This window comes from Amblyomma maculatum, chromosome 1 (assembly GCF_055883805.1).
Source record: "Amblyomma maculatum isolate TAMU_Amacu chromosome 1, ASM5588380v1, whole genome shotgun sequence".
Classification (NCBI taxonomy): domain Eukaryota; kingdom Metazoa; phylum Arthropoda; class Arachnida; order Ixodida; family Ixodidae; genus Amblyomma; species Amblyomma maculatum.
The window spans coordinates 140,754,899-140,777,329 of record NC_139344.1 but is presented as its reverse complement, the minus strand read 5'-3'; the positions used below and the strand labels follow the sequence as shown (position 1 = coordinate 140,777,329).

General features: G+C 47.5%; 1 protein-coding gene across 7 annotated transcripts in view; it reads left to right on the top strand.

The window, feature by feature from the left end:
* The window catches only part of LOC146204170 (uncharacterized), a 158,351-nt gene that overhangs the window by 66,388 nt on the left and 69,532 nt on the right, over positions 1 to 22,431 (top strand). For 6 of the 7 annotated variants that reach the window (XM_084589109.1, XM_084589107.1, XM_084589112.1 and 3 more), the window contains 4 exons: positions 438 to 668; positions 5,532 to 5,686; positions 12,400 to 12,517; positions 12,635 to 12,684. In XM_084589109.1, the coding sequence (XP_084445235.1) occupies positions 438 to 668; positions 5,532 to 5,686; positions 12,400 to 12,517; positions 12,635 to 12,684 (554 nt within the window). The remainder of the gene's footprint in view (positions 1 to 437; positions 669 to 5,531; positions 5,687 to 12,399; positions 12,518 to 12,634; positions 12,685 to 22,431) is intronic. The other variant, XM_084589113.1, reaches the window with a different exon arrangement.

The following is a 22,431-nucleotide window of genomic DNA, read 5'->3' as shown; positions in this document are numbered from 1 at the left end:
CATTCCTGGCTACATTGCAGTGAAGCAGATCTGCAGCTCTGCAGGCATGCACTTAGATAATCCACAAGTCATACCATTGACAGGTATTTGTGCTGGGTTGGTTTGCACATCAATCGTCAGCATCTCTATGCGAGACTGGCTCTGAGGGCAGTCGTTTCACTGGTTGGCAGCAAAATCTGAATCGAGCATACCTACTTGGCACCCTGTATTCTTTAGTGAACTGGGCATGTGCAGGCCACCCTTGGTCTAGATTGGATCCGAAGTTATGGGACCACAGGAATTGCTCAAGTTATCAAGGTTTCCCTGTAGCCTCACCTCACCACCTAGTTGCAAAGCTCTGTTTGTATGCATAAATGTCTGTAGAGCCAATGTCCAATTAAAGTGCACATCTGGTAATTTAGCAAAAAATTCTGGTCTCTTTGTTTGAATTAAACAAGCGTGGTGGAGCCCCACCACCAGAGTTCCTGGGTCCTCCCATGCCACCACTGCAGCCGCCACCAGAGGAGCTGATGCTGCCACCAGTTGAGTCAGCATGGGAGCGAGGTCTTCGCCATGCTAAGGAACTTATGAAGCGGGCTTCCCGTCGCAAAGAGCAAGAGCCGGACTTCGAGGAAAAACGTCTCAATTTAGTACCTTCCCATCATGACAGGGCACCTCTACAATCTGAGGTGGGGCACATTTTGGCTTCTCTCATTTTTTCCTCGCTTTCCCTGGCAGATGCTATTTCTGAGGTGTAAAACACATACACATACTTAAGTGGAGGTTATTTTAGACCTTCCACTGTCGGTTGTTTCTGGCTGTGACGAACCCCAGTGTCGGCTTGTCTTCAGAGAATTGAGGGACGAACACAACAATTTATTTTTGATCGTGACCGTGTTACAAATAACATTGTTAATAGATAATGCACATTTTAGTGTTCTGTAGGTGTTGCTATACACAAAATGCATATAAAACAAAAAGCGCACGAAAAAGTCCGCTGCTCTCAATACAGTTTATCCTGGGTATATCGAGCACGTGTATATTGAATTATTGCTTGTATCAAACTCTTAATATCCCCTTCAAAATCCCATGCAAAAGTATAGAAAGTACCTTTATCGAACTCGCATTCAGCACAACATTCTCAATATATAAAACTGCACGCTCCTCCTAACGATGCCACAAGGTCACTTTTCGAGGACGAAGCCGGGTCGAGTGTGCAGCCGTGGCCACCTGCTGGCAGTATAAATGCTGTAAAAACGTTGGACGAGGTGAACTAAGTCCTGTCATGATAGTTTTAACGCAACACTGCTGCTATGCGAGGAATGTAGGGTTCGGTGCAATGGTTGTGTGGTGAAGCCAGCCTTGCTGACTGAAAGCTTGCACTGGCTCTCATGTGGCCTGCTTCGCTGCTGAGGGAGAAGGAATGAACAGTAACACATTTGAACTGAGCTCTTGTTGCACTTAGTGTACCAGTAACAAAATTAACACCTCTTATGATCAGTAGGAGCTTTTTCGGCAGCGTTGTCTGTAGCAGCTTTGATATCTCAATTCATTTGTTCCACAAGACGCAAGACATGAGCCCTGACACTTCGAGATCTGTTACTATGAAATATTATGAGCACGCGCTCGTGCCCATGTAATGGCACAAGATGATGCGCCCCTCTTTTGAACGCCTCACGTGAAGTTGACGCTCAATGCCAACTTGTGAGGTGCATGGGGGCACCTCGTGAGAAGCTGCACTCTGGCTGCCAGCTCTAGCGACAGGTGTACCGCAACGGGAAGCACGCTGCTAGTGTGGCTACACCGTATGCACATTTCTGGGTTACAGAGAAGCTCATCTGCGGTCATGTTTTATATATTGAATTATTGACTATATCAAACTTTTGTTCTGCCCTTCGAGTTCGATATATCCGGGATCTACTGTACTTTTTCAGAGTATGATTGATCTTTAAGCATGGTGCCAGGCACAGGATTTTATCGCACTTAGCACACCAACACAGCTGTCTTTCTTTTTCCCCTCTAACACTGTTTGCATACACGTGACACTTCTGTTGGGTGCGGCTTCCTTTCACTTGGCTTTGAGGAACCATCTGGGGAAAGTCATCCCATAAGGCTCGTTGGGTCATCACCATTCCATTTTTCACCTCTTCTTCTGCATGTGTGGTACTCTTGGCTTTTCTGGTGATTTCAGCAAAACTCATTATGTCTGTCTTGTCCGGTAATCCCATCATCATATTGCATTTGATTATAGGTTTCTGCTTTCGCTTGTTGTTGCATCATATTGCATTTGATTACATGTTTCGGCTTTCGCTTGTTGTTGTCTGTGACCCTATCTCTGCCTGTGCCTGTCCCTGCATCGATATTGGGATGTGTACAGCCTCGTTCACTAGCGATAACATGGTCACTGCTTTCAAACCGTCATTACATTCGAACTGTCTGCACAGTAAAGTTAACTGGCAGTCCATGTGAAGCAGCACTTCCGGGTCCCTCTGGGCTTGCATCGCTTTGCATCGATATGCACCTGAGTTGGACGTAATGTTGCTTTGAAAGCAGTGACCGCATTATAGCTTGAAGTGGATGACCCTGTACATCTTATTTGTCGATATTTCAGCGTGGAAAGTGTTGTGGGTGTGAAATGAATCCCCCCTTTGTTCAGTCTTTTTTGAGAAAATTGATAGCCCCTTCTGTTGGCCAGCCCAGAGTTCCACATGCATTGGTTCATTTGTCTTGAAGGCAGTTGAACAATTCAGGACTACTGTGCCAGTTATCCGCAGATAGTGAATGTCTTTTTCCGAGGTGGCCTTCAATTAATTCCAAAATGATAGAGCCAAAAAATCCCCATTCTTTGACCATGGTCAAATGTGTCGTGGCTCCAGTGTACACAGTAAATTTCTGAATGTAGCTGGTTTTATGTTGCATAAGAAGTTGACACCAGAGTGGTGCCTCTTCAAAGGAATGTATTGCCGAAATGACAGCTGCCCTTTCCACGGCATCATAGACTCTTCTGTGCACAGGTCTTGATGTGAAATTAGCAGGTTTATAATAAGCTTGCCCTGAATTACTTCCATAAATGGCTGCATTGTTCTCGGCTGATATCAGACATCTGTGGAGGAACTCTGATGCAGGAGCCGCAAGAGGAGCAGGAAGCAGTTCAACGCAAAAAGTGTTTGCAATGTTTGCAAAATGTTCTGCAAGGGATTCTTTCTGACCAGGCCCATCGGCAGGATGACCACAAGAAAGAAAGTACATTTCTACCACATCTGCCTCCACCCATGCTTTCAATCGCAACTTGTTTGCAACTCTATGAGCGCTTATCTTCAATCACGTGAACCAGTTCGTTTCGCTCAAGATGCTCGAAACGATTGGCACATTCTTGTGCATCCTATTGAAGAGTTGCGCTTGTGGACAGCCGGAAAATCAGGCATTGAAAGACAACAGTGTGGGTGAGAAATCTCTTTTCATGCACTTAGTTTGAAATATCTGTGCATGCTTCCGGGACAATGGCCCTGCTGTTTCAAGATCAGAGTCTGATGCTGTCGGACTGCCCTCTTCCTCGGATGAGAAGCTGTCAGAATCGGCATCCGAGCTCGACTCGTATTCAGAATCCGACGAAACTGCAAAGCTGCGGTAAATGGAAGAACAACCCTTGTACTCGTGGTCGCACACTCGCATGGCCACTCCACACGATAAAGTAGCATGCACTGGGAGACTGCACCCCTAGAAAAGGATGGTTGCAGTTGCTTTGCATTCTCCAATATACGTATTAAGCACAGCAGCTACGTATTATTATGTGGTGCAAACATTGCAGCTAGCTGTTTGCTTGCTGTGCAGCTGGCATTACATAAAAAGCTTGTTAATTCGAACGTGACTCGGTTCTGCCGGGGATAATTCGAAGTACACGCCTCTATGTCTGGGCGGCCTGGCACATGACCAAAAAAATGCTCCCGTCGTAGGGTAGTGTAGTCGCGAGTCTGCATTGTTCCCAAAACGAGGAGAGAATATAAAACTATGGTGGAATGGGTAAAGCCAAGTCAGCGCCATGACTGGTGCGGCAGCCGGAGGCACTGGAAGGAAGGTAGGTGGATGACAGCTCTAGCAGCTTCATACTCTGTTCCACGTGGCCTTCAAGAGTTGAAACGTTTATAAAAGCTAGTTAATTTGGCTCCCTTTAATTTGGAAATGTAGGTGTGTACTGTCAGTGTGGCCCTGCTGACACCCATGACGTGTGTTGGACAAGGCGTGTGACAAAAGATAGACAGACTTGTCTCTAAGAATAAATAGACCTAGTTTCGGTTTTGCTTTTATGAGCTTTTACTGTACTAGTGGGAAGGGGGCTTAGAGATTGAAGTGACATTTTAAGTACTCAATGTTCTTAACCAACCTGTAGTGAAAGACGGGAAGTTGAGCTGTAGCTCTCGAAAGTTGTCTTGGCAACTTAAAGTGGGGTGTTGTGTGCTATGGTTGTGGTTCCTAGTAGACATAATGTGCCTAAATAAAATGGTAGACACTGGCTGTATAGTACAGTTATCTCGCATGTTACTTTTACGAAAATGCTGCGGTGCAAACAGTTATATGGTTTTAGCAGCTCCAATAAGTAGTGTGTCCAGTTGGCCCTTTCATTTTTTCAAGCAGTTGGTGTTAGCAATTGAGCCAAAGTCAGACAAAAGGTGGCTCTCGCTTGTGTACCATCCCTTATATGGTTGTCAAATAACTTAGGTAAGTTAATTTCCATGCTGAAGTTCAGTGCTATTTACTACCAGTCTAGGAACTTTTTATGGCTGTGCTTTTGTGCCTTTTACTTACAGCATTTGTGGTCATTGCACATTCAAGGTGAGCTACTATCGTGTTGAAAAGGAATGTGAACAGTGGAGCATGTGGTTTGCCACACTCAGCGCATTCAAGCGTTGCCTCGATAGTCCAATGATCTGTGTCCAACTTTGATATGCCTTGGCTGTTGCTTGAATAGTCGCTGTTGAGGTGCTGAAATCTTGTCTTGGCTACAAAGGGCTTTAGTTCTGGCTGGTACTATCGCTTCCTGTGCATGTTCTTACTCAGTCCTGGCCAATGCAAAGTAAGCACTTCGAGGCTGCTGCAACGCTGGAAACCGCATCACGAGTTGCTTGTATTAAGGAACGAGAATTTTGCATGCCTGGTCTTAGCAAATTAGTAGCTCTGAAAAAAAAAAAAAGTAAAAAACAATCCTGATTAATAAGTAGTGATGATTGAAAAGGGCATTCAGCATGAGTTGTCCATTCATTCATGGTATTTTCTTTTTTTTTTGCGCACTTATCAGTCTGACGCACCGAACTCGCATGCAGTGCGTTATTGCTGGCCAGCCAGAACAAGTTCACGGCAACTCCAGTTGAAAACAATACTTTGCCTGGCGGCAGCCAGGGGCTGTTGGAGTTGGACACGCACTCTCCAATTTGCTAGCAGACGCTAGGCTGTGCTGATTGTGCAAAATGCCTTGCTTTGCGTTGTTCGCATTCTTTTCCTTCACGATAGTACCAGGTTCTTTCTTACCACTTCCCTTTTCCTCTGTACACTTGTAGGGGGACAAAGAAAATGACTTTTATGGTGGAAGTAGTGTGCCTGCATCTCGAGTCATGAGCCCACCTTATGTGCGACCTCCCATGCCACCACCACCTTCTCACCACCCTGGCAGAGGTGGTCGGAGAAGTGATGGCCGCAGGGATGACTTCTACGGGTGAGTAATTTAATGCTACTAGCATACCATGAAATGCAAGCAGTTTGCATCGCTCATAGTGCATTTTTTAATGTTTGTGTTTGCTTACGGGCAATCAGTGACAAGATATGTTAAGATATGTAGCTGATTGGGCCAGTATGTGCTGTGGTTCATGCTTCGAGTAAATGCTTGTTGATTCTGCTGTTTAGGGCTCTCTAGCCTCGCAAACAGTTTTGAACAGATGCCGGGGTTTCGTGGTTGCGCTGCTCAGTTGGCTGCGTGCCCAGGCTGCACAGGCATGGTGACGCATGGTTCAAATGATCAGCAGTGGAACAGGTTTATGTTCAAATTGAGGGGTCCTTTATTGCCTTTAATGGCTCATGCTGTCCCACTTTTGCGGCGGCTCTGATTGGCCGAGGCAGGATGACGTCATAGAGGTCTCGACCTATCACAGAGCACCACCAGTATGTGCGAATGCATGCCTTATATGGCCACATGCCAATTAATGATCAATGACTATTTAATTACAATGAATTAATAATTGATGACTAATTACATGATTTGTTAATTATTTAATTAATGAATACATAATTATCAACTTGATGACTAATAAATTATTCAGTTCAGTTCAGGCGTTCAGTCGTGTCCGACTCTTCGTGACCCTATGGACCATGTCACGCCACGCTTTCCGGTCTCTCACTATCTTCTTAACATCACATAGCTTCATCTGCAATGCCTCGAGAATGCCATCTAACCATCGCGTTCGCTGCCTACCCCTTCTCCGGCGACCCTCAACCTTTCCCAACATCAAATCTTTCTCCAGCGACTCCTCTCTTCTCATCAGATGACCAAAGTAGCTGAGCTTTAACTTTAGAATTTGACCCTCCAATGAGCAGTCAGGGTTTATGGTCGGCAATATCGACTGATTTGATCGTCTGGCAGTCCAAGGAACTCTTAAGAGTCTTCGCCAGCACCACAATTCAAACGCGTCAATTCTTTGGCGGTCAGCCTTTTTCACAGTCCAACTCTCGCATCCATACATCACAACTGGAAAGACCATAGCACGGGTTATACGGATCTTGGTTGGCAGACTAATGTCTCTGCTCTTTACTAGGCGGTCAAGGCTAACCATTGTTCTTTTTCCCAGAAGCAGGCGTCTCCTAATTTCATGGCTGCAGTCTCCTTCCGAGGTAATCTTGGCGCCCAAGAACAGAAAATCTGTCACAGCTTCCACTTCTTGTCCATTGATGCTCCAGGACTTGATAGGGCAAGACGCCATGATCTTCGTCTTTTTAATGTTCAGTTTAAGCCCAAACTTCTCACTCTCTTCTCGTACGCGCATCAGAAGTCTCTTGAGTTCCACTTCACTTTCTGCCATTAAAGTGGTATCATCCGCATATCTAAGGTTGTTGATACGTTTTCCAGCAATCTTCACTCCAGCTGAAGACTCGTCCAGACCGGCCTTTCTCATGATGCACTCTGCATATAGATTAAATAGGCAGGGCGACAGTATGCAGCCTTGCCTCACCCCTTTCTCAATCGGAAACCAATCAGTAAGACCATGCCCAGTTCTGACTGTGGCCTCCTGCCCTTCATAAAGGTTCCTGAGGAGACAGATGAGGTGAATTGGAACTCCCATCTCTTGGAGAGCTTGCCACAATCTGCTGTGATCTACGCAGTCAAACGCTTTAGCATAATCAATAAAGCAGATGTAAATGGGTTTCTGGAACTCTCTTGCTTTTTCCATGATCCAGCGAAGGCTGGCAATTTGGTCTCTAGTTCCTCTGCCCTTGCGAAACCCAGCTTGCACGTCCGGAAGCTCCCGATCCACATACTGCTGCAGCCTACCTTGCAGGATTTTTAACATCACCTTGCTAGCATGCGAAATAAGCGCGATCGTGCGGTAGTTGGAACAATCTTTGGCACTGCCTTTCTTTGGAATGGGGATGTAAACTGACCTCCTCCAATCCTGTGGCCACTGCAGGGTTGTCCAAATCTTTTGACATAATGTATGCAGTGTGTTAATAGCGTCGTGGTTGAGGTTTTGAAGCAACTCAGCTGGAATACCATCAATTCCGCTAGCTTTGTTCTTAGCAAGGCTGGCTAAGGCCCATTCAACTTCACTCTTCAGGATGCCCGGCTCGAGATCAGTAATCACAACCGTCCTATGTTGGGTTTGCACATCCGGGTCCTTCTTGTACAGTTCTTCTGTGTATTCCTGCCACCTCTTCTTTATCTCTGAGGCTTCAGTGAGGTCCTTGCCTCGTTTGTCCTTTATCACGCCCAGCTTAGCACAGAAGCTTCCTTTGATATCTTTGATTGTCTTATACAGAGCTCTTGTGTTCCTTAATTGGCTGTTGTCCTCAACTGCTTGACACTGTATGTTCAGGAAGGCATTCTTATCTCTCCTTGCTATTTTCTGAAAATCCGCATTGAGAACCTTGTATCTTTCTCTTTCCCCCATACCTTTTGCCATCCTCCTTTCCTCAGCAATTTGCAAAGCCTCTTCAGATAACCAGTTTGCTTTTTTGCATTTCTTTTGCTTTGGAACTACCTTAGTAGCAACTTCTTGTATTATATCATGAACATCGGTCCACATCTCTTCGGGCTCTTTGTCTTCTAGATCTAATTCTTGAAATCGATTCCTCACTTCCACAGCATATTCTAATGGAATCTGATCCAGATCATACCTGAAAGGCCTTCTAGTTTTCTGCGTTTTCCTCAATCGAAGCTTAATTTTGGCAACAAGAAGCTGATGATCGGTGCCACAATCGGCCCCAGGCCTTGTTTTTACTGCTTGTATAGCGCTTCTCCATCTCTGCCGGCAAATAATATAATCGATCTGATTCCTGTACAGACCGTCCGGTGAAATCCATGTGTACAGGCGCCTCTTGTGCTGTTGAAAATGAGTATTCGCTATGGTCAGGTTGTTTTCTTGACAGAACTCTACTAGCCTCTGCCCAGCTTCATTTGGCTCACCAAGACCGAACTTGCCTGTAATTCCGGATATTTCTTCACTCCCGACCTTAGCATTCGTCTCCTATGAGAAAGACGACGTCTGATGATGGGGTGCGGTCTAAAAGGCATTGTAGGTCCGCATAAAATCTCTCGTCAGCTTCTTCAGCAGCAGTGGTCGGTGCATAGACTTGGATAACTGTTATGTTGAAAGGTTGACCTTGGATCCGAAGTGAAATCATTCGGTCGTTTTTGGGGTTGTACCCTAGCACTGCTTTGCCCATTCTTCTGTTTACTATGAGAGCGACCCCATTCCTTCTCTTGGATTCGTGCCCACAATAAAAGACATAATGGTCGCCAGAGTTAAATTCTCCTATTCCGGTCCACTTGAGCTCGCTGATACCCAAGATATCAATGTTCAATCTGTCCATTTCTAGCTTGACGATATCCAGTTTACCTTGCGTCATAGATCTTACGTTCCATGTTGCTATGTGATATATCTCCTTGCAACATCGGAATTTCCGGTCACTTCCCGACACATCCACAACTGAGCGTCGTTTTGGCTTTAGCCCAGCCGCTTCATTCGTCCTGGAGCTACTAGGAATCGCCCTTTGTTCATCCCCAGTAACATGTGGGACGCCTTCCAACCTGGGGGGCTCATCTTCCGGCGCCATATCGATAATGGTATTGTGACTGGCCATAGGGTTTTCTTGGCAGGAAATACTGGAGTGGGTTGCCATTACCTTCTCCAGTGAATCACATTTTGTCAGAACTCTCTGCCGTGACCTGTCTATCTTGGGTGGCCCTACACAGCAGAGCTCACGACTTCATCGAGTTTCGCAAGCCCCTCCGCCACGACAAGGCAGTGATCCATGAAGGGGAATAAATTATTAACTAAGGACTAATGTTTAATTATTTCATTAGGGCCAGTTGCATAGCAGAATGTGGCACTCAGGCTTTCGCCTTTCACTGCTTTAGTCGTTAATGTCCCTCGTAATTTTATTTATTGATTTCAAAGGAGGTTGAATGGACCTAATTGTAAAGCTGTGAATCTGGCATTGAATATGGCGGTGTGGGCTGCTGGCAAAGGAAAGACTGCAAAAATGAGGTCATGAGTAGGAAAGAGCGAGTGTTTGCAGCAGGGGACAACGCAAAGCACAAAGTATTGGCGGCAGTGGTTGGATTTGGTTATGCCGCATTCGATTGTGTGACGCATTTCTTAACCCTTTCACTGTCAGGTGTTTTTGGTTGTGACGCACTTCCCAGTGTTGGCTTAGTTTCGAGAATATCAGGGAATGGACATAGCAGTTTATCTGAACATACCGTGGTGTCTTTTTGTATATGATTGCACGTCTTACATCTAGGTCGAGAGCAAGGATGTGGTTGTGTTGTATGCTTGTTGTTGAGTTTAGAATGTACTAGAATATCTGAGGTTTGTGTTACGTTTGTTACTCTTGGTGCCTCCTGGAATTAATTTCTTCAGTCATTCATTGCACGTTAGCATGGAGTGGTATTTCCGCAGAATATTCTTTATGTTCGGAGGGGCATTGGAGTATTTAGTTAAAAAAGAAGGCTGGCATTCAGTGTTGGCCTTTGGTTGCTTTGTGAGCGTATCGTTGTGGTTTAAAGTGCTTGCCTTTTCGAGGGCCATACTAAGGGAGTTATCGGGATAGTTTCTCTGAATTATTGTTGCTTTCAATGAATGTAGTTCGTATAGGTAGTCATTATCATCTCTACTTATTCTTCTAAGCCGTGTCGCCTGTCCTACAAATATTCCTTGCTTACAATGTCTCGGATGATGACTCGTAAAATCTAGGTATTGTTGCTTATTCGTTGGCTTTCTGTACAAGGAAGTTTTAAATTTTCTATTTTCCACTGGCGCCGTGGTGTCGAGAAAGTCGACTTTAAATTGTGAAGACTGACAAGTTATTTTAATGCTAATGTGATGATTATTAAGATGTGAGACGAACGACTGGAGAGATTCTGAATGAAATCATGAAAATATTGTCGATATAATGAAGGTATATAAGTGGCGTCTAGCTAGCAAAGCAGAAGCAGTGACTATGTGTTTCGTGTTGCTCTGGAACCACAATCATCATGCATGGAGTGGGGTGGCACGGTGATTCTGCCAAGCACACCTTGGCATACGCGCTCTTTCAAGATACAACAACTTGCCACTCATGCTATGAAAAGCTGCATTTCTTTCCCAAGAAAGGACTGCATCCTAGCAAATATTTGCATGACAAACTCATAACTGAATAGGTTGTGTCTTGTCCACTGACGACATTGTGGAAATATGGTCAATAGAAACATGCATCATGTTTTTCCGCATAGAAAGGAGGGATTTCTTTGAGCAGCATTCGTTTTCCGGCGGCCTTCGTTTTCCGGGGGACGATTGGGGGCAATGTCTTTGGGACGGGTGAATAGTGTACACGAGAGACGGGCGGTCGAACCGCACTATGCTCGGAAGCCGGGGAACAGTTGCATATGCCATTAGGCTGAGAATGGTCTTGCGGATGAGGCGGCCAGTATCACGGGAAGTCAAAGGGCTATGACTGTGTGTGGCATGGTGCATTGGTCTGTCATATCGCGACTGTGACAACTGCGGGAGTGTCAAAATATGGTCCGGGATACCACACCTCTAGCAAACGGAGGTAGGGCAAAGGCGCTGGCTCTGAAACAACTGGATATCTTGGTATTGAGAGTAATCGAGCGCAGTGTCTCGCTGATCAGCAAACCTGGGTGGTTGTATTGTTCGCTGGGGCTCATTACGCTTATCAGGATGCATAGAAGACACAGGGCTTGTGAAGTACCTCATCGCGCACCTATTCGGGTGGAAGAGGCAAGGTGGGCTACATCAGTGGAAGAAAACTTGGGTCATGATTGCAGTATGGAGGCAGGCTCACACGGGAAAAGTGGGTTTGAGGATGCTGGTGATGTGCTGGCCATGTGTATCGAGTTGGAGCTCTTCATGAGAGATCTGCTGGATGGTCGAGGTAAAGCCCATGGTGACATGCTCATCAACGCTGCCGATGGTTGTCACGTATGCTAACCTCCCAAACTTAGGTGTTATACGATGGGTCTTCAGCAATTCGGGTATGACTGAGGACAGCTAAGACAGTGAAGAGATCAATCATCTTTGGCAATCAGATGTCATTCGCAACACCCTTCTAAAAGTGCACAACATTTTCCTCATCCAACATGCGAGAATTGATGGTCTTGCATAATTTGAGGACCTCTTTGACCTAAGTGGTGCAAGTCTTGCCATGTAGTTGGGCATGATGGTGGGTGAGCTTGTTCGTTTCGTTTCTTGTGCTCTGATAGGTTGCCAAAACATTAAGTGACAAAGTGCTCCCATGTCGTCAGCGTGTCCTCGTGGTTTTCAAACCAGAGAACTTACGTACGTTTTCTGTTATATAATTTCTTGCCTTGAAAGGAAGGTGCGGGCTCTAGTCAATTTGCTTGCTTCTAAAAGCGACTTTTACCCGCAGTCTCCTCCATTATTTAAAAATAAAGAGGTTAATATGATTGTTTATTTGTCAAGGTGAAATTTGCTTTTGTTGGGAATGCATCCGGTTAGTTCGATTCCTATCACAAAACTGTTACCAAGTTGGCAGCTCCTGCCAGTCCAGCCACGGCATTTGGTTTTGTGGCATCACACGCATTGCTGACACAAATGCGAGCTTCGCTGTTGCATGAGCCTGGAAGCTTCAGATTCATCAGGTTTTTCTCAGAACGCAGGTAGTAGTGCTACTGCATTAAAAATACTTATTGCCCAGATTCGAGGAGCCAGACCCTCTGGAGCACTCGGAGCGAGAAGCCAGGGAGTACTGGCGTGGAGGGCGCTATGAGAACTTTGAAGTGCGCTGGAGTAACCGTCAGGAGTTTGACCACAGGGTGAGCTTTTCTTTTAGCAGTGTTGCTTGCTCATTCTCTCTTATTCCAATGAAAAAAAAGAATCTTTGGTATTTCAGTGCATTTCTTATGTGTGCATGTATGCATATGTGTATGCAGGATCGACGAGAAAAGGATCGCAGAGTGGGACGAAGTTATGATCGAGAAAAGTAAGCATTCCAGTCTTCCATAGAAGCTTGCGGTTGTTACAGACTGTTGTGGATGGTAGACTTTGGCAGTACCTGTGTGAACCTCTTGTTGCACTGTACATTATGTTCTACAGTTGAACCTGGATGTAACGAACCTCTATGCAACGAATTCCTGAATTTAACGAAGTTCTTAAATTCCCCAATGCCACACCCATTGAAGCCAATGTATTTTTGACCTCTATGTAACGATGGCGCTTTGGCGGTCAACCTTGATGTAACGAACTCACAAAGCTGATCAGTCATTATTTTTTGAGCTTTCACTGAAAATTTGGCTGAAGAAATGCATTAATTTAGTGTATATTAGAACTCTAAGAAGCCAGCAGCTACGTGAACGCTTGTAATCGCAGAAATCAAGCAAAATTGGCGATGATGATGATGATGATAGTATTGCCTTCTAGCGCCGCTCCGTGGCTAACGCAGCCGCCTCCTCAGACGTTGGTGGTGTAGTGCAACACATGCAATTCTTGTGCACGTTGTGTATTCGCCATCTTGTCTGTTCTGCGTCTCGTGCACATTTCGTGTGTCTGCGGATTTGCGGTGTTGGTTCGCCCGACGTGTTTCGGAAGTGCTAGGCCAGCCTTTTTGCCTGTATTCGTGGGGCTCCGCTTGTATCTGCGGTGTCAGTTCATCGTGATGAGTTCAACGGCCAGAAAACGAAAAGTTTTGTCATTTCAAGACAAACTTGCTATTTTAAATGCGGTCTCCGCGGGCGAGAAGAAGAAGGACGTCGCCACTCGTCGCAACATTCCAGCGAGCACCCTGTCAACAATTTTGAGTGCGGAAGAGAAGATTAGAAGTGCTGTGTAGTCTGGAAGAAAGGCTAAGAAAAGATTGAAACTGTCAACATATGATGATGTGGACAAGGCAGTGTTCATGTGGTTTTTGGACACGCGAGCCAGGAATGTGCCCATAAGCGGAGCAATATTACAACAGAAGGCGAAGGATTTTGCGTGCATCTTGAGCCATGATGACTTCAAAGCAAGCAACCGGTGGCTACAAGGTTTGAAGAGCTGACAACAATATCATCGGGAAAGTCATCTGCGGCGAATCTGCCTCTGCAGACAGCGATGCTGCTGCTTCGTGGTTGGCTGACACGCTTCCTGGAATACTGAGTCGCTTCGAAGCGGCTGAAATCTATAATGCCGACGAGACGGCTCTTTTATCAGATGCTTCCCGGCCGCACGCTAGCACTTTAAAGGAGATAACTGCTGCGGGAGAAAGCAGAGCAAACTCCACGTAACAGTTCTACTGTGCACCAACCTCGACGGCACTGACAAACGAGTCCTGCTAGTTGTGGGAAAAAGTGCCCGTCCCGGGTGCTTTAAGGGGGCAAAGCGTGTCTGTGAAATACATGGCGAACACTAAAGCGTTGATGACTCTGGCAATATTTTTTGAATGGCTAAAAGACTTCAACCAGGATATCAAGCGGCAAGACCGTCAAGTTTGCCTACTTTCGGACAATTGCGCTGCCCACCATGTTGAAGGCCTGCAGCTGTCTCACATCGAACTGCACTACTTCCTGGCTAATTGCACATCACTAATACAGCCGCCGGACAAAGGAATAATCAAGTTTTAAATGCTGTTACCGGCGCCAACTTATACAGAAGCTTCTTCTGAACATCTGTCTGGAACAGGAGCTGAAGATCGATATTTATCAGTCAGTTGAAAGGCTTGCTGCCTCCTGGCAAGAAGTCAGGGCAGAAATTGTTGAGAAGTGCTTTATGAAGGCAGGGATTACAAAAAATGCACAGGCTGGTGCCGACGACTAGGAAGAAGAGACTTCAGCTTCATTCGATGTGGCCAAAGCGTGGGATGAGCTACGCAGCAAAGGTGATGTCCCCGATGACATCGACCTGAGTGACTTTTTGTTTGCCGACAACGCCGCCGTAGCTATGGATGAAATGAATGTGATCAGACACTTGCCGAAAGCGTGCAAAATCACGATGTCTGTGATGATGGTTCCTGTGAGCCAGATCCGTTTGACGTGCCCACCGCGAAGGAGGTGATGAACGCAATCAACGTATTGCGCTATTTCGTCGGCTCGTGCGACTACGAAGGAGCATTACATGATTTAACATCATTGGAGCGCCGTGTTGTGCCTTCACTCGCACGGAAACAAGCAGAGATTACGCAGTTTTTTTACTGTAAAATAAATGCTTGAAGGGTGAGTTCACCTTCAGTGATATCTGAAGCCTTTCGGTTTCGTTTCTGCATCATTCGTGTGAGCCTTCATACAAAACCTGCATGTAATGAAATATTGCGAACTTTTGTCAACTTTGTTATATCCAGGTTCAACTACAGTACAACCTCGTTAATTCGAAGTCATCGGGACCGCGAGAAATCTTCGAATTAAGTGGGTTTTCGAATTAACCGAACACACCAAGAAATAAGACTTAGGCAAAAAAATTCGTTGCAGGAACGTGTTACCTTTATTCGGCATATTTTGAATTACTACTGAAAGTAATCAGAGATGCTGGTTTGCCGCGTCCGGTAGTTTGCGGCTCCTAAGGTCATGCTCTTGAGTTGGTCAAATAGACGAAACATCTCTGAACTTCCAGCGCGGCACTCAACAAAACTGCGGATAACGTTCAGCGATCCGATAACTTCACCAAGAGCAGGTGCTCGGGGAGGCTCGTCGGTGTCGTTGTCGCTGTCATCGCGCATGTTCGTACCAGCAGTGATCTCACTCTCCAAGTCAGAGTAGCCAGTCTGCTCTTCGCTCTCAATGTTGATATACTCGGCGAAGCCGACTGCGTTGGACTCATCCTCTGCGCAGAGAGCATTGATGCGGTCGCAATACTCTGCTCCTTCTTCGTCAAGAGTAGTAGTACATGGGTGGTCTGCATCGGCATCAACAGTGCTTTCACTGAAAAAACCGGCGTGTTCAAACCACCGCCTGATCAATGTGGGCTCCACTTGTTTCCAAGCGTACACCATGAGGCATATGGCTCCGAGGAGGTCGATGGAGTACTCCTTGCCATTGTCGTAGCAAAGGAGCATGTGCTTGAGCAGGTGGTACCGATAAATCTTCCTAGTGTGGTGAATGACGCCTTGGTCCATCGGCTGTGAGATCGAAGTGGTGTTCGGAGGTAAAAATACCATCCTGATGGCCTGGAGATGTGGGATGTCGCCATGTGCCGGGCAGTTGTCGACGACAAATAGGACATTCCTGCCCGTGGCCGCGAACTTGCGGTCAAGTTGCCGCACGTACTCTTCAAATATTGCACCTGTCATCCAGGCTTTCTTATTGTGCCTGTAGACGAGTTCATCCTTTGGCGGCAGCCGCGCATTTTTGAAGCAGCGAGGCTTCCCCGTCTTCCCGACGACCAATAGCGGCAGCTTGTGTTTACCGCACATGTTTGCGCCGAACAGCACAGTAATCCTGTCCTTGGCCTGTTTCCTACCTTTGATGGCGGTGTTCTTCACTGCGAATGTTTTTGTTGGCAGCATCTTATAAAAAAGTGCAGCCTCGTCAAGGTTGTAAACGTCGTCTACACCGTACTCGCTAAGCAGCGGCGCCAATGTGTGGTTTCTCCAATCCTCGACAACGCTCTCGTTAGTGCTGCCGCTCTCACCACAGACGGTGAGAAAGGTTAAATTATTGCGTTCTTTAAAACGGCAAAACCATCCATTGCTGCACTTAAATTCCTCGTGCCCAAGTTGTAGAGCTAGGTCGTTGGCCTTCTCCCACAGTAGCGTTCCATTGACGGGAAGGTGGGCAGCGTTTGCTTTCTGCAGCCAGCGAAGCAGAGCAGCTTCCACATCTTGATACGTGGGAGCCCGCACTCGTGACCGCTTCGAAGAATAGGTCTTGCCGTAAGCCTCTAGTATTTTTGACTTGTTGCTCAATATTGTGGACAACGTCGAGAGGGGCACGCCATGCCTTTTGGCCAACTCGGTCTTCGAACAAGTGCTCTTGCCTGCTTTCTGGATCAAGCAGAACTTCTGCTGCAGCGTTAAAGTCTTGTACTTTGGCATTTCTGCACTGCTACGGTCACAAAGCTAGCACTTCTGCACAGTCCCGCCCAAAAGAACGGCACAGTAGCTGACCCCTAACCACAGAGCACAACACAAAGAAATGGCGCAGGCGAGACCGGCGCGGCGGTGGTGGTGGCGTACTTGCAGCGTCGGAGGCACGGGGGAAGAGTGGGCGAAGCACACCAAGGGATGGAGTGGGGGCGAGGTCATGTGATAAAAACCGGTATGCCCGCCGTGTTGCAGTGAAGCACGTCTTCTCCTCTGCAGGCGCGTGTTTCGGCGGTGCGCGCCTCGCGCACTGTGGACCGATTTTTGTGCAGAGAGTGCTCCGGCTGGGGCGCTTCGCCTATAAATCATCACCATTACTATGTGGCTTTGCCTCGCGGCTCCGTAGGGCCGTCGTTTCGCCGGGTTTGTGGCGAAACATGGATCAGGCATTGCCGCATAGCAGTCCAAATTTTCGAATTAACCGGGCTGGCGCAGGCCGCCTGTTCGAATTATCCGGCCAAATTTACATTGGAAAATACGGGACCGCAGAAAACCTTCGAATTATCCGGGATTTCGAATTAACCGAGTTCGAATTATCGAGGTAATACTGTATTTGATTTGCTTTTGCTTTTGTTTCGCCTTCTAAGGACAGCATTCCCATGCTGTGTTTATTCTGAAGGCTTATGCCCTTCATTAGGTGCATTTCTTGCTGTAAGAACCCGGGCAATTTGTTCATTGTGTGATAAATAGGAAACATGTTTGTTTGAATTCTTCTTACCTCCACTTCTTGTGTTTCTCCCAAATTCTTTGCGGTCTAAGCTATATTTTTCCTAACCTCTCTAGTCTGAGCATCGTATAGCCTTGAGCTTGTACTTGGATGTTGCCCTTTGGTGTGGTGCCCTGAAACCCATATTTTGTTCTTTCTCATGGAGCTCGAACTTCTGAACATCATCGCAGCCTGCCTGAAGGTTCTGATAATAGCTTATCCTCTGTAGACTTGTGGGCTTGTGAATCCACTACTACTGTGTGCAATTTGCCAGTCTTGGCTGGCACTTTCCGAGGTGGCCAGAATAATAGCCATTTCTTCTGTCGCGAGGCTATTGTTGCCTCTTGCAGGTGCACTGCTTATCATGTTTTCTTTCCAGTCTACTACATGACGTGTTTGTTTTGTGACCTTTATATCATCACCGTCAAACAGCTAGAGCAGCCAACGTAGGTTAGAAGATAGGTTTAATTACAGTAATGCGGCAGTGGGACGCCGCAAGGCTGCAGGGAGTTTGAGAGGGGAAGACGAACTCTGGGCTGACTAGCATGGCTGAGGCCAGCTAAAACGTTCGGTAATGCAGTCCAGCCGCATGACGGCACCACAAGAGTGATTATGAATGCGGCATTACTCCACCTCTTTGCAAGGCGCTGTCCTCGGCGCTAACTGTTGGCGATCCGAGCAACAAGGAACATCGGTAGTGTCGGGTGGCTGGGGTGAACGAGCGGCTAACGGGCGTGGTAGGGCTTCATTCATGCAACGTGTACCACTTCGGACCTTGGCTGTCAAAAGGAACGAACAGTTTCCTGGAGAAGAACATAGCTGACTTAGCTGAGTTGGCGGTCTACATCATATAGGCCAAAGTATCGACGAAGCTGTTTTTCAGACCGCCCTCTCATACGGATTGGGCTCCTCACCCAAACGTGTTCCCCTGGCTTGTAACTCTCATTTCTGTGGCGTAGATAAATACCGATGAGCGTCTTTTGCTTGCTGGCGCTGGATACGCTGTCAAGCAAGTTGGCGGGTGGCCTTGGCATGTAGAACAAATTCATCAGCACCCATGACTGTAGGATTAACACTATCAGGGAGTAGCATTGCGTCCAGCATAGTCATGGCTTCGTGGCCGTGGACTACACGAAACGGAGTGAAGTGTGTCGTTTCTTGCGGTGCAGTATTATGCGCAAAGGTGACATAAGGAAGTATTTCATCCCAGTTTCGGTGGTTCTCGTCGACATACATTGAAATCATATCGGCGATTGTCTTGTTAAGCCGTTCGGTGAGTCCATTTGTTTGCGGGTGATAAGCGGTTGTTCTTCGGGTGACTTGTGCCACTGAGTTGCATAACCTCCTGTGTAAGCGCCGAGGTGAAAGCCATTCTCCTGTCAGTTATAACGCCTGCGGGTGCACCGTGACGAGGTACAATGCTCTTCATAAAAAATGTCGCAATTTCAGCAGCAGTCCCACGGGGAAGAGCTTTCGTTTCACGGTATCGACTGAGATAGTCGGTGGCGACCACAGCGTACCGGTTGCCGAGCGAGAACTCCGGAAACGGGCCGAGTAAATTCATGCCGACTTGTTGGAACGGGATTCGGAGCGGATCAGTAGGCTGTAGTAGTCCGGCCGGCTTATTCGGCGGCATCTTTCAATGTTGGCACTCCTGGCAAGTTTTAACATAGCGCTTGGCCTCTGCAGTGAGCTTAGGCAAATAATACTTTTGGCGTGTGTGTGCCAATGTTAGGAAAAACCCAGATGACCAGACGAAAGGTCGTCGTGGGACACCTGCAGGACTTTGTCGCGAAAAGCCTTGGGTACGACGAGAAGGTAATTAGCTTTCGTCGGCCCGTAGTTCTTCTTGTACAGGATACCGTCTCGTAAACAGAACGATGACAATCTGAGCGAGGAGATTCGGAGCGGAGTGTGATTATTTCCTTCTAGATGCCCAATGAGAGGCCATAGTTCAAGGTCGTTTCTATGTTGAGCCAAACTGCCCGCGGAGATAGGGCCGAGAAAAAGAAAATAGTCTTCAAACTCGGTGCTGTTATGCTGAAGAGGCGCGCGGGATAGACAGTCTGCATCACTGTGCTTCTTGCCCGATTTATAGACGATGGCCACATCAAATTCTTGAAGTCGAAGGCTCCAGCATGCTAGCCGCCCTGAGGGATTTTTGTGGCTCTCCAACCAACAGAGTGAGTGGTGATTGCTCACACTCGGAAAGGCCTGTCATACAAGTAGGGGCGAAATTTTGTCACTGCCCACATAATAACTAGACACTCCTTTTCGATAGAGGAGTGGTTTACCTCGGACAAGGATAAGGTGCGGCTTGCGTATGTGATTACGCGTTCAGCACCATCTTGCCATTGTACAAGGACCGCTCCAAGGTCGACGTTACTTGCATCTGTGTGCAGTTCTGTGTCGGCTTGCTCGTCGAAGTGAGCAAGTATAGGCGCACTTTGTAGATGAGCTTGTAATTCCTCAAAGGACTGTTGTTGCTCTTGGCCCCAGCAGAACGCTCTGTTCTCTTTTGTGAGGCGAGTTAGGGGCTCAGCTATCCGCGAGAAGTTCTTCACAAAACGCCGATGGTAGGCACAAAGACCCAGAAAACGACGTGCGCTTCGCTTGTCGGTTAGAATGGGGAAAGCGGTTACGGTGGCTGTCTTGTTGGGGTCTGGGCTAATGTCCTTAGCACTCACAATGTGGCCCAGAAACTTAGCTCTTGGAAAGCGAAATGACACTTTTCTGGCCTAGGGGCAGACCGGCTGAATGAATGGCTTGGAAAACGTCGCGCAGGCACCTCAAGTGTTTCGCGAAAGTGTCGGAGAAAATAACAGCGCCATCCAGGTACACCAGGCAAGACTGCCATTTCAGGTCAGTAAGCCCAGTGTCCATCATCCGCTGGAAAGTAGCAGGAGCCAAGCATAGGCCAAAAGGGAGCACCCTGAATTCATACAAACCGTCCGGGGTAATAAAGGCAGCCTTCTCCCTGTCGCGTTCGTCCACTTCTATCTGCCAATAACCACTGCGTAAATCGAGCGATGAGAAGTATTCGCCGTGGCGCAGACGGTCGAGGGAGTCATCAATGCGCTGTAGTGGATGTCTTTTTTTGGTTACTTTGTTTAAATGCCGATAATCAGTGCAGAACCGCAGGGTCTCATCTTTCTTCACCACTAAGACGACAAGCGATGCCCATGGGCTCGACGACGGCTGGATCGCGTCGTCCTGGAGCATTTCCTGAACTTGCCGGCGAATTGCATTCCTCTCCTTTGGAGAGACCCGATAAGGCGACTGGCATAATGGTCTCTGGTTTTCGCCGACTATAATTCGATGCTTTGTAAGCGGTGTCTTTCTAACCCTGGAGGTCGTTGCAAAACAATCCTGGAAAGAGCCGATAATGATCTCTAGGCAGCGTTTTTGATTAGGCAGGAGGTCTGGGTTGATGTCAGTTTTAAGTGGAGTAGTTGACTTTTCTAATGACTTTGTGATTTCGGACAACGCATACTATCCTGTGCATTCCGGGAGTTCTTCAAAATACGCAATCATTGTTTTACTCGCCAAACATTGTGGTTCACAACCGAAGTTTGTCGCCAAAAGTTCGGTTCGCCTGTCCTTCAGTTCAATAAATTCTCAAGACCCAGAAGCAGCGACACGTTGGCTTCAGCGATGCCATGAGTTCCAGGGCTGCTATCGCACTCTACAGTCACAAACATGCTGGATCTTGACGGTATCACAACGTGATCATCAGAGACTCGCAGCTTCAGTATGTGTTGCTGGGGTTCAGCGTCAAGAGTGCGATGGGCGGCAAATAACACGATTAGGTCCTTAAAGTCTATCACAGCGCCATACTCCGGGAGGAAATCCAAACCGAGTATCATGTCTTTGGAGCACTCTGGGAGCACAGCGAAGCAGCCGGGGAAAGTTAGGCCTGAAATTTGTATTCGCAAGGTACAGACACCAATCGGTGTCACCACATGGCCGCCAGCTGTCTGGATCTGCGGCCCAGTCCAAGGCATCAAAACCTTTCAGAGGGTCGTGGCTAGCCAGCTGCTCATTACCGAAAAATCAGCGCCAGTGTCCACGAGTGCATTCACGTTACGGTTGTCGGCGGCTACTGTAATTTCGGTGGAAACCAATTTTTCGCAGCTGGTTGGTATGCTCATCGGGTTGGGTCGAGTCGCCGTTGGTTGGCACGTCGCATCGGGTGGAGGCTCTTGAATCTGTACAGCTGCGGCGCCAGCCCTACCTTCAGAGGACGCTGTATTTAGTTTTCCCGCCGTGAGGATGTGCCTGTGAGCTGGCCAGAGGTTGACGGGCGGTTGGGAGAAGAGAATCTTCTTGGAGACGGGGATCGGAACTGGCGTCGTTGTGTGGTCGGGGCCTACACGTTAGCGGCCAGGTAGTGCTCAATCTCCTGTGGTCGCTCACCGTTGCACGGTCGAGGTGCATCGGGAGAAATACCCGAGACCCATTTAGCAGTAGGGGCAGTCGCGCTGAACTTGGCCGGGCTCTCTGCAGTGGTAGCACAATGGCCAAAATTTCGCGTTTGCCACACGTGTGTTTTACGGATGGCGGGCCTGAATTTCTGCTGTGGGATTGGCACAGCTGGGACTTGGTACTGCAGAAACGGTAAAGTAACAACAGGAAGAAAGGCTTGTGGCACTGGTGCAGGTTTTCATAGCACATCGCTGTAAGTCATAATGTAGGGCTCTGGTTGCGGGGTTACTGGCTGTGGTTGCACCACTCGTTGGATTTCACCCCGGACAACATCCGCTACTGCAGCAATGCTTGTCTGTGGAGCTTCGATGCATAGCGGGCAGAGGCGTTGGCGGTGCAGTGATGAGCAGTTGCTACAGAAGCCAGTCGGCCGTACTGCGCACCCCGCTCTTGCAAGGAGCGCTCCATACCTGTTGCCTCTTTTGTAAATTCCGCCACAGTTCTTGGAGGTTCACGGACAAGCCTGGCAAACAACTGCTCCTTTACACCCC